Raw genomic sequence first — 14611 nt, forward strand, 5'->3', positions numbered from 1 at the left:
TGCCTTGAGTGTGAATGCACAATTTTCATAGTCCTGAAAATACAGAAAAATCTTTGAATGAGAAGGTGTGTCCAAACGTTTGGCCTGTACTGTACATGTGTCATGTCGGACGCTGTTCACACTAGGGCGTCCGACAGACAGCCGTAATTCTGCTTTTGTCCACTATGCGCTCAGTGGCATCGGCTAGATTTTATCTAGCTGGTCCAGGGTTAATGTAGCTGGTGCTCGGATTGAAAGCTGGGTCACGCCCACTGCCTTTAAAAAGTTTTCTGAACATTGGGCATCGCCAATTATAGCTTCTGTCTAGTGCTTGGTTATCTCGGTCTGGAGTGGTGATCTAGGAGAAGGAGTATCGTATCTGGTGGTGTATTTCCTTTTGTCATATTTACTCCTTGCTATATTTGTGTTTGTTTTGCCCTGTGCACATATAGTGTATTCCTGTGTGTACTGCGGCGTGGTGCATAATTTCCGTTATCCTTGTCTGTGCTAACTGTGGGTATTGGTGTGTGATCTCTTCACTGGGTGGTGGGTGGTGATTTCAGCCTAGGGTTGAAACAGGAGATAGGGTGAGGGTGGAGGCCCAGACATGCAGGCCATCAGTGTAAAACTCTGGGAGAGGGTCAGTCAGGGTTTCCCAGAGTTGAGGGAAATCGCAGGGGCCTGGGTTTTTAGCTCTTGCCTACCTAGGCTGCCCGTGACATTATAATCGGCCATAAAAGAGAGAAAAAAAAAGGGTTTCTTTCTTTTGTCATGGATCCCATGAATTCCATAACCCGCCAGTTGGAGGCGCTGTCTCTTCAGGTCACTGAGCTGAAGGGGGCAGTTCAGCATCAGGGTCTAGTAGTATCTAAAATGCAAGCTGAATCTGCAGGCAGAGTTGCTGAGCCCAAGTTTCCTATGCCTGAAAGGTTTGTTTGCTGGGGAACGCAGAAAATTTGTTTCTTTTCGTGAATCTTGTAAACTATATTTTCGTATGCGCCCGATCTCCTCAGGTAATGAGGCTCAGCGTGTGGGCCTGGTGTTGTCATTACTGAATGGGGATCCTCAAGCACAATCATAGGCCGCCATATACTAGACGTCCGGTAACTGGTGATAATTCCCTCATGTGTGGGGTCTATTTGTCTCCAAGCAGAGAAATCACACGTTACATTCCACACATAACACTGTGTAGAAAAGGCGGCGCGAGGTAATTGTGCCAGTAGTGAGGGCGAATAATGGCGGAAATGTCACTGACTGAGGAGAAGTTTCCATGTAGCGTCTTCACTGCGGATATCATTCACTGAGGCCCTCTGATCATGTGACCCATGACTCCTCCCCTCCTGTGACCTCACCACAGGTCCTGTGCACACAGAGCAGCCATACATGTGGAGTCCGGCTCTGCAGGTGGAGGTATGTGGAGATTCCCCATTACTGAGCGCCGTGGACATTAACCCCTTCTGCACTAAGGCTCTTTTGATGTTGTTGTTGCCCCTTTATAAGAATCATAACGTTTTTGTTCTGCTTCCTGTAATAGATTTATATGACCCAAATATGGAATACAGGAAGTGAGGGAACGGATTGTTCTCCTAGTACAGGGCCCCTTTCTTGGCCCCCACACAGTGTAATGTCCCCATTATGCCCCTGTAAGCAGGGTTCTGCCCCACAACCAGCTGCCTTGGGCACTTTACCATGAGCTGGTACCTCAGATTCTTCCCCGCACCCCTTTCCTTTACTTGGCGCCAAATCTGTTCTGCCTTTGGGGCTATGACCTTTGTAATATCAGTAGCCTGCGTCATCAAGGTCACCTGACCAGGTGTGTTGTGAATTCTGTTCTCGAACTCCCTCCTGTTGTCATGAATGGTACTTCGGCGAGTTCTGTCCTTGGACTCCCTCTGGTGGCTGTGAGTGGAGCTGCTGGTTCTGAGGTTCCTTCCACAGCTGACCTAGTTTATTCCTAGGCTGGTTTCTCTATTTAACTCCACTCAGATCGTTACTTCATGCCAGCTGTCAATGTCCTAGTACTGGTTCAGATCTCTCTTGGATCTTTCTGATGACCTGTCTACTCCAGCAGAAGCTAAGTCCCTGCTAGTTTATTTGTTGTTCATTGTTTTCTAGTCCAGCTTGCTATCATGATTTTGCCTTGCTAGCTGGAAGCTCTGGGATGCAGAGTGGCACCTCCGCACCGTGAGTCGGTGCGGGGGTCTTTTTGCACACTCTGCGTGTTTTTTTTGTAGTTTTTTGTGCTGACCGCAAAGATACCTTTCCTATCCTCAGTCTGTTTAGTGAAGTCTGGCCTCCTTTGCTGAAACCTGTTTCATTCCTGTGTTTGTGATTTTCATCTTAACTCACAGTCAATATTTGTGGGGGGCTGCCTTTTCCTTTGGGGAATTTCTCTGAGGCAAGGTAGGCTTTATTTCCTATCTCTAGGGGTAGTTAGCTCTTAGGCTGTGAAGAGGCGTCTAGGCAGTTAGGTACGCTCCACGGCTATTTCTAGTGTGTGTGATAGGATTAGGGGTTGCGGTCAGCAGAGCTCCCACTTCCCAGAGCTTGTCCTGTGTTAGTTTAACCATCAGGTCTTTCCGGGTGCTCCTAACCACCAGGTCCATAACACAGGTGCACCATCTAGACCAGGTGTACCATCTAGACTCTTCCTTCCTGTCATGAATTTCAACTCGCCTCTGCACTGTGCGACTTTCTTATGGTGCTAGCGGGGATCTCACTGAGGTCAGCGCAGTTCAGCCCGGCTGGGAAAGCAGCCTCAGGGACGTCACCGCTAGTGCAGTAGTGCCTGATGAATACACCCATCAGCCGCTCTGGTTCTCACTGTTATTAGCAGCTGTAGGTGTCGGATGATGGGAGCTGTAATCCCATCAGCTTACACTAGCCCAGTGCCTATATACCCATGAAACATCCTCCATCCCATAGTCCCATGCCCATATAGCCATCATGCATATCCTCCATCCCATAGTCCCATGCCCATATACCCATCATACATATCTTCCATCCCATAGTCCCATGCCCATATACCCATCACATATACCCATCATGCATCCTCCATCCCTTAGTCCAGTGCCCGTATACCCATCATACATATCCTCCATCCCATAGTCCTGTGCCCATTGTTATGATCCCAGTGGCTGGGGATCACAGGAAATACCAGCTAAGTTACTAAGCAAAGAACAAGCTCTAGGGAGGTGGTAACTGGACTGACCGCAAATCTGATCCTATCCAAACACACTAAAGGTAGCCGGTGAACGTGCCTAAAATCCTGGACGTCTCGACGCAGCCTGAGAAACTGACTACCCCTAAAGAGAAAGCAAGACCTCACTTGCCTCAAGAGAAATAACCCCAAGGATATAGGAAGCCCCCAACAAATAATAACGGTGAGGTAAGGGAGAAAAGACACACGTAGGAATGAAAACAGATTCAGCAAATGAGGCCCGCTAATACTAGATAGCAGAAAACAGATAGAGAATTGTGCGGTCAGCAAAAAACCCTACCAAAATATCCACGCTGAGAATTCAAGACCCCCACACCAACTAACGGTGTGGGGGGGAGAAACTCAGCCCCCTAGAGCTACCAGCAAGCTGGGAAATCACATATTAGCAAGCTGGACAAGAAACATATTGAACACAGATGATCAAAAAATGAACAAAACGGAAACTTAGCTTCTCTTGAAGAGACTGGTAGCAAGGTAGTCAGAAGGAATCAGAATAGCACTGAATACATTGATCGCAGGCATGGACTGAGAGTCCAAGTGAGCTTAAATAGAAAACCAGCCCACAGATAACGAGACAGCTGATGCCAGTCACAACCTGCAGAAAGACAGCACTCACACAGTACCACTTGTGACCACAAGAGGGAGCCCAGAAATAGAGTTCACAACAGTACCCCCCCCTTGAGGAGGGGTCACCAAACCCTCATCAAGACCCCCAGGGCGATCAGGATGAGCCACATGGAAGGCACGAACAAAATCGGCCGCATGAACATCAGAGGCGACAACCCAGGAATTATCCTCCTGACCATAGCCCTTCCACTTAACCAAATACTGAAGCCTCCGTCTGGAAATACGAGAATCCAAGATCTTCTCCACCACGTACTCCAATTCGCCCTCAACCAGCACCGGAGCAGGAGGCTCAACAGAAGGAACCACAGGCACCACATACCTCCGCAACAAAGACCTATGGAACACATTATGAATGGCAAACGATGCTGGGAGGTCCAAACGAAAAGACACCGGGTTAAGGATTTCCAAAATCTTATAAGGACCGATGAAGCGAGGCTTGAATTTAGGAGAGGAAACCTTCATAGGAACATACCGAGAAGACAGCCATACCAAATCACCAACATGAAGTCGGGGACCAACACCGCGACGGCGGTTGGCAAAGCGCTGAGCCTTCTCCAGTGACAACTTCAAATTGTCCACCACATGGTTCCAAATCTGCTGCAACCTATCCACCACAGAATCCACCCCAGGACAGTCAGAAGGCTCAACCTGACCCGAGGAAAAACGAGGATGAAAACCAGAATTGCAGAAAAAAGGCGAAACCAAAGTAGCAGAACTAGCATTAAGGGCAAACTCGGCCAATGGCAAAAAAGTCACCCAATCATTCTGATCAGCAGAAACAAAACATCTTAAATAAGTTTCCAAGGTCTGATTAGTTCGCTCGGTTTGGCCATTCGTCTGAGGATGGAAGGCCGACGAAAAAGACAAATCAATGCCCATCTTAGCACAAAAAATCCGCCAAAATCTGGACACAAACTGGGATCCTCTGTCAGACACAATATTTTCAGGAATGCCGTGCAAGCGAACCACATTCTGAAAAAATAAAGGAACCAAATCGGAGGAGGAAGGCAACTTAGGCAAGGGCACCAAATGGACCATTTTGGAAAAACGATCACACACCACCCAGATGACAGACATTCTCTGAGATACTGGAAGATCTGAAATAAAATCCATGGAAATGTGCGTCCAAGGCCTCTTCGGGACAGGCAAAGGCAAAAGCAAACCGCTGGCACGAGAACAGCAAGGCTTAGCCCGAGCACAAATCCCACAGGACTGCACAAAGGAACGCACATCCCGCGACAAGGAAGGCCACCAGAAGGACCTAGCCACCAAATCTCTGGTACCAAAAATCCCAGGATGACCTGCCAACACCGAAGAATGAACCTCGGAAATAACTCTGCTGGTCCATCTATCTGGGACAAACAGTCTCTCTGGTGGGCAACGGTCAGGTCTATCAGCCTGAAATTTCTGCAGCACTCGTCGCAAATCTGGGGAAATGGCAGACAAAATCACTCCCTCTTTGAGGATACCAGCCGGCTCTAAAACTCCCGGAGAGTCAGGCACAAAACTCCTAGAAAGGGCATCAGCCTTCACGTTCTTCGAACCAGGCAGGTACGAGACCACGAAATCAAAACGGGAGAAAAACAACGACCAACGAGCCTGTCTAGGATTCAGACGCTTGGCAGACTCGAGATAAATCAGATTTTTGTGATCAGTCAAGACCACCACACGATGCCTAGCTACCTCGAGCCAATGTCGCCACTCCTCAAATGCCCACTTCATAGCCAACAACTCCCGATTACCAACATCATAATTCCGCTCGGCAGGTGAAAACTTTCTTGAAAAGAAGGCACAAGGCTTCATCACAGAGCCATCAGAGCTTCTCTGCGACAAAACAGCCCCTGCTCCAATCTCAGAAGCATCCACCTCAACCTGGAAAGGAAGAGAGATAGGCTGACATAAGACTGGAGCTGAAGAAAACCGGCGCTTCAGCTCCCGAAAGGCTTCCACTGCCGCAGGAGACCAATTAGTCACATCAGAACCTTTCTTGGTCAAATCTGTCAAGGGCTTAACCACGCCAGAAAAATTAGCGATGAAGCGACGGTAAAAATTAGCAAAACCCAAGAACTTCTGAAGACTCTTAACAGATGTAGGCTGAGTCCAGTCATGAATAGCCTGGACCTTGACTGGGTCCATCTCAATAGTAGAAGGAGAAAAAATAAAACCCAAAAAGGAAACCTTTTGTACTCCGAAGAGACATTTTGAGCCCTTCACAAATAAAGCATTAGCACGCAGGACCTGAAACACCATCCTGACTTGCTTCACATGGGACTCCCAATCATCAGAAAAGACCAAAATGTCATCCAGATACACAATCATAAATTTATCCAGATATTCTCGGAAAATGTCATGCATAAAGGACTGAAACACAGAAGGAGCATTAGAGAGTCCAAAAGGCATCACCAAGTACTCAAAATGGCCTTCGGGCGTATTAAATGCTGTTTTCCATTCGTCCCCCTGCTTGATATGCACAAGGTTATACGCACCACGAAGATCTATCTTGGTAAACCAACTGGATCCCTTAATCCGAGCAAACAGATCAGACAACAATGGCAAAGGATACTGAAATTTGACCGTGATTTTATTTAGAAGACGATAATCTATACAAGGTCTCAGAGAACCATCCTTCTTGGCCACAAAAAAAAAATCCTGCACCAAGAGGGGAGGAGGATGGGCGAATATGTCCCTTCGCCAAAGACTCCTTTATATAACTCCGCATCGCGGCATGTTCTGGTATAGACAAATTAAAAAGTCGTCCCTTAGGGAACTTACTGCCAGGAATCAAATTTATAGCACAATCACAATCCCTATGAGGAGGCAGGGCACCGGATCTGGGCTCATCAAATACATCCTGGTAGTCCGACAAAAACTCAGGGACCTCAGAAGGAGTGGAAGAAGCAATTGACACCAAAGGGACATCGCCATGAATCCCCTGACAACCCCAACTTGACACAGACATAGCTTTCCAATCCAGAACTGGATTATGGGCCTGCAGCCATGGCAGACCCAACACGACAACATCATGAAAATTATGCAGCACAAGAAAGCGAATCACCTCCTGATGTACAGGAGTCATGCACATGGTCACTTGAGTCCAATACTGAGGCTTATTCTCAGCCAATGGCGTAGCATCTATTCCCCTCAGTGGAATAGGAAATTCCAAAGGCTCCAGAACAAAACCACAGCGCTTGGCAAACGACAAATCCATAAGACTCAGGGCAGCACCTGAATCCACAAAAGCCATAACCGAGTAGGATGACAAAGAACAGATTAAAGTAACAGACAAAATGAACTTAGGCTGTATAGTACCAATGGTGACAGGTTTAGCGTTTTTTTTTAAGCGCTTAGAGCATGCTGAGATAACATGAGTAGAATCACCACAGTAAAAGCACAACCCATTTTGACGTCTAAGATTTTGTCGCTCAATTCTAGTCAGAATTCTGTCACATTGCATTGACTCAGGTCTCTGTTCAGAGAACACCGCCAGAGGATGCGCAGATTTGCGCTCCCGCAAACGCCGATCAATCTGAATGGCCAAAGCCATTGAATCACTCAGACTTGCAGGCGTGGGGAACCCCACCATAACATTCTTAATGGCTTCAGAAAGACCCTCTCTGAAATTTGCAGCCAGGGCACACTCATTCCATTGAGTAAGCACTGACCATTTCTGAAATTTTTGACAGTACACCTCAGCTTCATCCTGACCTGGAGAGATAGCCAGCAAAGCCTTTTCTGCCTGGTTCTCAAGATTAGGTTCCTCATAAAGCAGTCCAAGCGCCAGAAAAAACGCATCCACATTGAGCAATGCAGGATCTCCTGGCGCCAGAGAGAAAGCCCAATCTTGAGGGTCGCCGCGTAACAAGGAGATAACAATTTTAACTTGCTGAGCGGAATCACCAGAGGAACGAGGTCTCAAAGCTAGAAACAATTTACAATTATTCCTAAAATTCAGAAACCTAGATCTATCTCCAGAAAACAACTCAGGAATAGGTATCTTTGGCTCAGACATAGGGCTATGAACAACAAAATCCTGAATATTTTGCACCCTTGCAGCAAGATGATCCACACTAGAAGTCAGACTCTGAGTATCCATGTCTGCAGCTGAGCTCAAAACCACCCAGAGATTAAGGGTATGAGAGAAGCTGGACAGACTGCAGCAAAGGAGGAAAAAAAAATTGTACTCAGGACTTCTTTTATCCCACTTCATGCGATGCATTAAACACTTTTTTGGCCTGCTGTACTGTTATGATCCCAGTGGCTGGGGATCACAGGAAATACCAGCTAAGTTACTAAGCAAAGAACAAGCTCTAGGGAGGTGGTAACTGGACTGACCGCAAATCTGATCCTATCCAAACACACTAAAGGTAGCCGGTGAACGTGCCTAAAATCCTGGACGTCTCGACGCAGCCTGAGAAACTGACTACCCCTAAAGAGAAAGCAAGACCTCACTTGCCTCAAGAGAAATAACCCCAAGGATATAGGAAGCCCCCAACAAATAATAATGGTGAGGTAAGGAGAAAAGACACACGTAGGAATGAAAACAGATTCAGCAAATGAGGCCCGCTAATACTAGATAGCAGAAAACAGATAGAGAACTGTGCGGTCAGCAAAAAACCCTATCAAAATATCCACGCTGAGAATTCAAGACCCCCACACCAACTAACGGTGTGGGGGGGAGAAACTCAGCCCCCTAGAGCTACCAGCAAGCTGGGAAATCACATATTAGCAAGCTGGACAAGAAACATATTGAACACAGATGATCAAAAAATGAACAAAACGGAAACTTAGCTTCTCTTGAAGAGACTGGTAGCAAGGTAGTCAGAAGGAATCAGAATAGCACTGAATACATTGATCGCAGGCATGGACTGAGAGTCCAAGTGAGCTTAAATAGAAAACCAGCCCACAGATAACGAGACAGCTGATGCCAGTCACAACCTGCAGAAAGACAGCACTCACACAGTACCACTTGTGACCACAAGAGGGAGCCCAGAAATAGAGTTCATAACAGCCCATATACCCATCACACATCCTCCATCCCATAGTCTAGTGCAAATATACCCATCATACATATCCTCCATCCCATAGTCCCGTGCCCATATACCCATCACACATCCTCCATCCCATAGTCCCGTGCCCATATACCCATCATACACATCCTCCATCCCATAGTCCTGAGCTGGGTGGCGCTGAGCAGGGAGTTCCTGGAGATGTGCTGTTATGTAACCTGGCAGTGCGGCTCTGTGTGCGGCCGCTGATGATGCGATTTTCTATGCCGGTAACAATAGAGCGCGGCAGTTATAGAGGAGGGGGGATTCATTTCTGTCATGTGCTCTCTGCTCCTTTCTGGGGGGCAGACAATGGCTGGAGCTTATGTTCCTGGGGATGCTAGATTTCTCCCACCCAGTCAGTGTCTGCTGAGGTGTTGTGGAGTGGGAAAACTGTTGCTCATAGCAACCAATCACAGCTCAGCTTGTTTTAAACAGCTCTGGTGAAATGAAAGATGCTTAGTGATTGGTTGCTATGTGGAATGGGCGTGGCTTGACACACACACACATGGAGCGCCCCCACGTTAAGAGCAATGGGGTACTCAGCACCGGGTCCTTCAGTGCTCTGCGGGGACGTCACGGTGGCCAGACCCGGTCCGCGGCCCTTAGAGGGGCGTCCAATAATGGGAATAGTTTTTATGGTTTTGGGAAAGGGCTTTAAAAGGATAGTTTGTGACGCCACCTGTGGTATTCAGTCAGGGTGACCGACGCTGCTTAGGGGTCCGCTGGGGTGATGTTATGGCAGCAAGATGGTATACCTTCCCACAGGTGAAGTGTATCCCCAGGGCTTCCCAGAAGTGTAGGTGGTGATGGTGGATGATGTAAGACGCAATGAAGAATGAGGACACAAGGTTGCAGTCTCTTTACCTTTTACTGGAAGCTTCAGCATCCACAGTCCAGGGTACAGACCACAGGGCAGGCAGAGTCCGGCCGGTCCGAAGGCAAATCCAGAGTCCCCTTTAACCAGGTGGAAATCAGTAGCCTTCCTACTAGCGCCTGTGTGTTGTAGTCCCTCCCTGCTGAGCTTCTCGGTAAGGTCCTCACAACTCTTGTAGATGTTCTAGATGTTATTTCTTCCTCTCTATCCCCCAGATGGTGTGGATAGGACAAACCCGTATGACTGATGGCGTGAGGCTTGTTTATAGGGACCCTAGAGACGCCCCGACCCCCACAAATTGCCAACGTGTCTTCCTATGTATTAATGTCGGGCAGCCAACTTGGAAATGACTGTCCTGCCGGTCTCTGAAGTAAAGCGTAGAGTCAATTACTCCCTCGGTGTTCCAGCTACGCGCCTCAGAAGGAGGCAACCTATTTCAGGGCAGGACTCCTCCTGGTGTTTTCTCCTTGTGCTATGATTTCGTTTCTCACCCTCTACAATACAATTCTCTTTGTGTCCTTTCTTAGGATGCTGCCGCACGTGGGGCAGGCACAGCTCCGTAGCCTTCTGTCTAGCTAGGCCTCTGACAGGATCCCACCTCTGTCAGGGACCCTCTGTCTGCAGCTCTGATGTTCCTCATTTCCCCCTGTCTGCCTGACAAGTGTTGCCTGGGCAAAGCCCAGCCAGCTTCTCTCTAACTTTCTATCCAGCCCACCAGTTTTACACTTCTGTGAGGAGTGCCCTAATAGATAGGAGCAAGGCTCCCCCTAGTGGTCTGGAGTGTGAAGTGTGGTGTATGGTTTGTGATACCTGGTCGGAAGATCTCCTTTATTACCTTCAGACGTAATATCACTCCCCCTGGTGGAAGAACGACATTACTGCAACAACCAGGACTCTGGGGCGCTGCACACATACACACACACACACATACATATATACATACATACTGTACTCTCAACTTTATATATATATATATTTTTTTTTTTCTTTATGTTGTAGAGCCCAATTCCAGCTATTGCTGTCGGACCTGTGATTTCTATCTCCTCCACTGTGTACAGGATAATAGAGTATAATAAAGTAGTTATGGACGAGCCTTAACTAACATTGTGCAGTGACTCTGCTTTCCATATAGTGACAGATATTTCTTGTTGCTGAAACTATGATGTTTTTCACTTTAAACCTTTGTTAAACCCCTCTGGTTAGTGGGATCATACAGCATACAAGCCTCTGATGGCTCCGGTGATGCCCTGTACTACTGTAGTGCCCTGTATCATCACTGCTGTCAGTGTAATACTAACGGCCCTATACACATGAGATAAGAGTTGGCTGAACGGTCATTAGGCAGACGGCCATCTCTCCCGACTCCCCCATACACACAAATATTCCAGCTTTCCTGTGGTCTGTATGAGCGAGTCGCCTCCAGACTCCTCTAACGGAGGATTATCTACAGGAAGAACAAACAGATTATCCTCTGAAATTCAGGATGTCAGATCCTTCTCTGCCCTGACATCGTCTGTCGGGAGGCCCCCAAATACATTATATAGTCGCCCAAAACCCCGAAATCAGTGATTTCATGGAACTTTAATGTGTATGGGGGCGATAAAAGGTAACTTATTGGACGCTGCATGTGGCCTGACTGACCTTCATACATTGCAGCCCAGACACCATTATTAGGCATGTAAGTATCGTAGTAACTAAGCCGCCCTATACTATCGAGTACATGGGGAGGAGGGCATTCAGCCAAACTCTGTCACACCTTCTTAGATGCCATGTTTGCTTTTCACAGCAGCAAGTGGTTAAACTGCCAGGGTTTTTGTTGAAGCCTCATCTGTGCCGTCCCTGCGGTGCAAATCTATGTTCTGGTGCACAAAAAGAATAATTTATTTTTAAAGGGAACCTGTCACCTGAATTTGGCGGGACCAGTTTTGGGTCATATGGGCGGGGTTTTCGGGTGTTTGATTCACCCTTTCCTTACCCGCTGGCTGCATGCTGGCCGCAATATTGGATTGAAGTTCATTCTCTGTCCTCCGTAGTACACGCCTGCGCAAGGCAATATTGCCTTGCGCTGGCGTGTACTCCGGAGGACAGAGAATGAACTTCAATCCAATATTGCGGCCAGCATGCAGCCAGCGGGTAAGGAAAGGGTGAATCAAACACCCGAAAACCCCGCCCATATGACCCAAAACTGGTCCCGCCAAATTCAGGTGACAGGTTCCCTTTAATAAATGTTTAACATGTTAAAAATTATAAAATGTGTCTTCTGCTTTTTTATGTTTTTTTCTTTTTACAAGAATTGTTGGAGCCAATTTTCTTTCGAAACATTTCAATGTCTTTTTTTTTTTCTGGTGTTTTCCTGTAATATAGGAAAGCCTAAGGCCAGAAATCAACCCCATAAATCACTGTACATGGAGACTTTGGGATCAGATTATTTCTGTCCGCGCTGATTGTCGAAGCAAAAAACCTTTTCTAAAAGCCTCAAACTTCTGTGTGTGAATCAGACCTGAGATCCAACGTGATGGAAGATTACAGTGCGGGGAAGACGAGAAACCTTCATATAGACGGCCGGTGGTGATGGAGTCAGTGACGGACTCTGGCCAAATCTGTTTCTAGAGCCGTAGTAGAAGATGAAGATGTCGTCCTCATCATGAAGTAGTTATTTCTCCTGTCACGTGTAATGAATATCTCCTGCAGTATTGCTAATGCCAATTCCAGGGTCAGTAAAAGAGACGAGAATTAGCGTTATGGAAGATGAGTCTATGAGAAAAGTATTCAGCTGCCGAGTCCGAGGAAGAAACTGCTTGTTGTCTGTGGCCTAAATATATAGGTTTTATTAGTAGATGTATAGAAGGAAACTAAATACTGTAAAATAATAAATATTCTCATATGTTTCCCTTATTATCTCCAGTATTTGTATTATTACACAGGATCCTTTTGATGTTACATCGGCTCATCTTCTCATTCAGGTCTCTACAATATCGGATCCTCTCAGTGAAGATCTTCTATATAAGAGAATTTTCCTGATTTACCCATCAAAGATGGATATGGACAGAGACAAGATGGCGGAGAGGATATTACACCTCACCCTAGAGATCCTCTTCCGGCTTACTGGAGAGGTGAGAGATTCTGATGACGTCACATTACATCATTCTTATCTATGGCAATAACAGATGGACAGAACAGGAGAGATGAGGACTCTGGAAATGTCTGTAGTGAGATTTATTAATTTGTCTCTCCATAACCAGGATTACACAGTAGTGAAGAAGACCTCTAGTGAGCGCTGTCAGGACCCTGTGTCTGAGGGATGGGGAAGACCCCTGAGCCCAATCACGGGGCCTCCACCTCACCCCCTGATCCATGAGGACATCAATGACCAGAAGATCCTAGAACTCACCTACAAGATGATTGAGCTGCTGACTGGAGAGGTGACACTGCTGGGAATGCTGGGACATTATACAGTAATGCTATGAAGGGATCGGAGGGATGACTGTATCATTGTATGTGTCAGGTTCCTATAAGGTGTCAGGATGTCGCTGTCTATTTCTCCATGGAGGAGTGGGAGTATTTAGAAGGACACAGAGATCTGTACAAGAACGTCAAAATGGAGGTTCCCCAGCCCATCACATCTCCAGGTAATAGACAGGACTAAATACAGTACACACAGCCTATAATTATCTGTATGTAAAGAATGAATCCAGTCCCTGTATGTGTTTCCTCCAGATCTATCCAGTACGATGACACCAGAGAGATGTCCCTGTCCTCTTCTTCCACCACAAGACTGCAAGCAAGAAGATCCCAATGTTCCTCAGGATCATCAGGTAGATGGAGAGAAGGGTCAGGATATCTCCCCTATGATGTGTAGACGGCTGTGAAGGTCTTGTGCTCAGTCTTGTTTTATCCACCAGTATTATATGTTTTATACTTGTGTAATGAGAACGATGGAGATGGCAGGATTAGAGCTGATCATAGATGTGACTTCTCCATCTGTCTGTGACTTTTACAATATTTGTTTCAGGGTGAAGATCTGACCCATATTAATACTACAGAAACATATGTGAGGGGTGATGAGTGGTGTAAAGAGGAGATTCCTACATATGACTACCCAGGTGAGTAGTAACCACTAAATGTAGAGAAGTCACAGATTCTTCTCAGTCACCGGCTGTGGCTGCTTTATCGGTGGTCTAGTCCGGCCATATTTCCATGATCACCGTTTTGCCTCTAGACCACAATTTCTATTTTTTTCACAATTAAACGCAGGTAATATCAAATAAGTTTTAACACTATCATGAAGTACAATATGTCACGAGAAAACAATGTCAGAATCAACCGGATCCTTCGAAGCGTTCCAGAGTTATAACCTCATAAAGGGACAGTGGTCAGAATTTTAAAAATTGTCCTGGTCATTAACGTGCAAACCACCCTTGGAGGTTAATCCAGGTTTAAAGCTCCCCCTTCTGGCCTTGAGTGTGAACATGTTGTGTGCTTTGTGATTACCTGATAAAAGAGATCTTCCTTCATTTCCAAGTGTGACATCAATCTCCCTGTGAGGAAAACAATGCCACTGTAACAACCAGGACCAGGGCCGGCTCCAGGTTTTTGAGGGCCCCGGGCGAAAGAGTCTCAGTGGGCCTCCCTCTTTAACACATACCACAATTCATGATGCCCAGATACAGCAGAGAAATATAGCACAGCCACGTAGTATATAACACAGCCACGTAGTATATAACAGCCCACGTAGCATACATAACAGCCCACGTAGTATATAGCACAGCCACATAGTATATTGCACATCCACGTAGTATATAACACAGCCACGTAATATATTGCACAGCCACGTAATATATAGCACAGCCACGTAATATATTG

The 14611-nt window shown here is 46.6% G+C and overlaps 1 protein-coding gene across 1 annotated transcript in view; it reads left to right on the forward strand.

The window, feature by feature from the left end:
- The first annotated feature begins 1325 nt into the window (after positions 1-1325).
- Positions 1326-14611, forward strand: part of LOC143766500 (uncharacterized) — a 250253-nt gene continuing 236967 nt past the window's right edge. The window contains exons 1-3 of the mRNA XM_077254235.1: positions 1326-1389; positions 12712-12861; positions 12991-13170. Coding sequence (XP_077110350.1) covers positions 1363-1389; positions 12712-12861; positions 12991-13170 — 357 coding nt within the window. The 5' untranslated portion in view covers positions 1326-1362. The remainder of the gene's footprint in view (positions 1390-12711; positions 12862-12990; positions 13171-14611) is intronic.

Source organism: Ranitomeya variabilis, chromosome 4, assembly GCF_051348905.1.
Source record: "Ranitomeya variabilis isolate aRanVar5 chromosome 4, aRanVar5.hap1, whole genome shotgun sequence".
NCBI classification, from domain to species: domain Eukaryota; kingdom Metazoa; phylum Chordata; class Amphibia; order Anura; family Dendrobatidae; genus Ranitomeya; species Ranitomeya variabilis.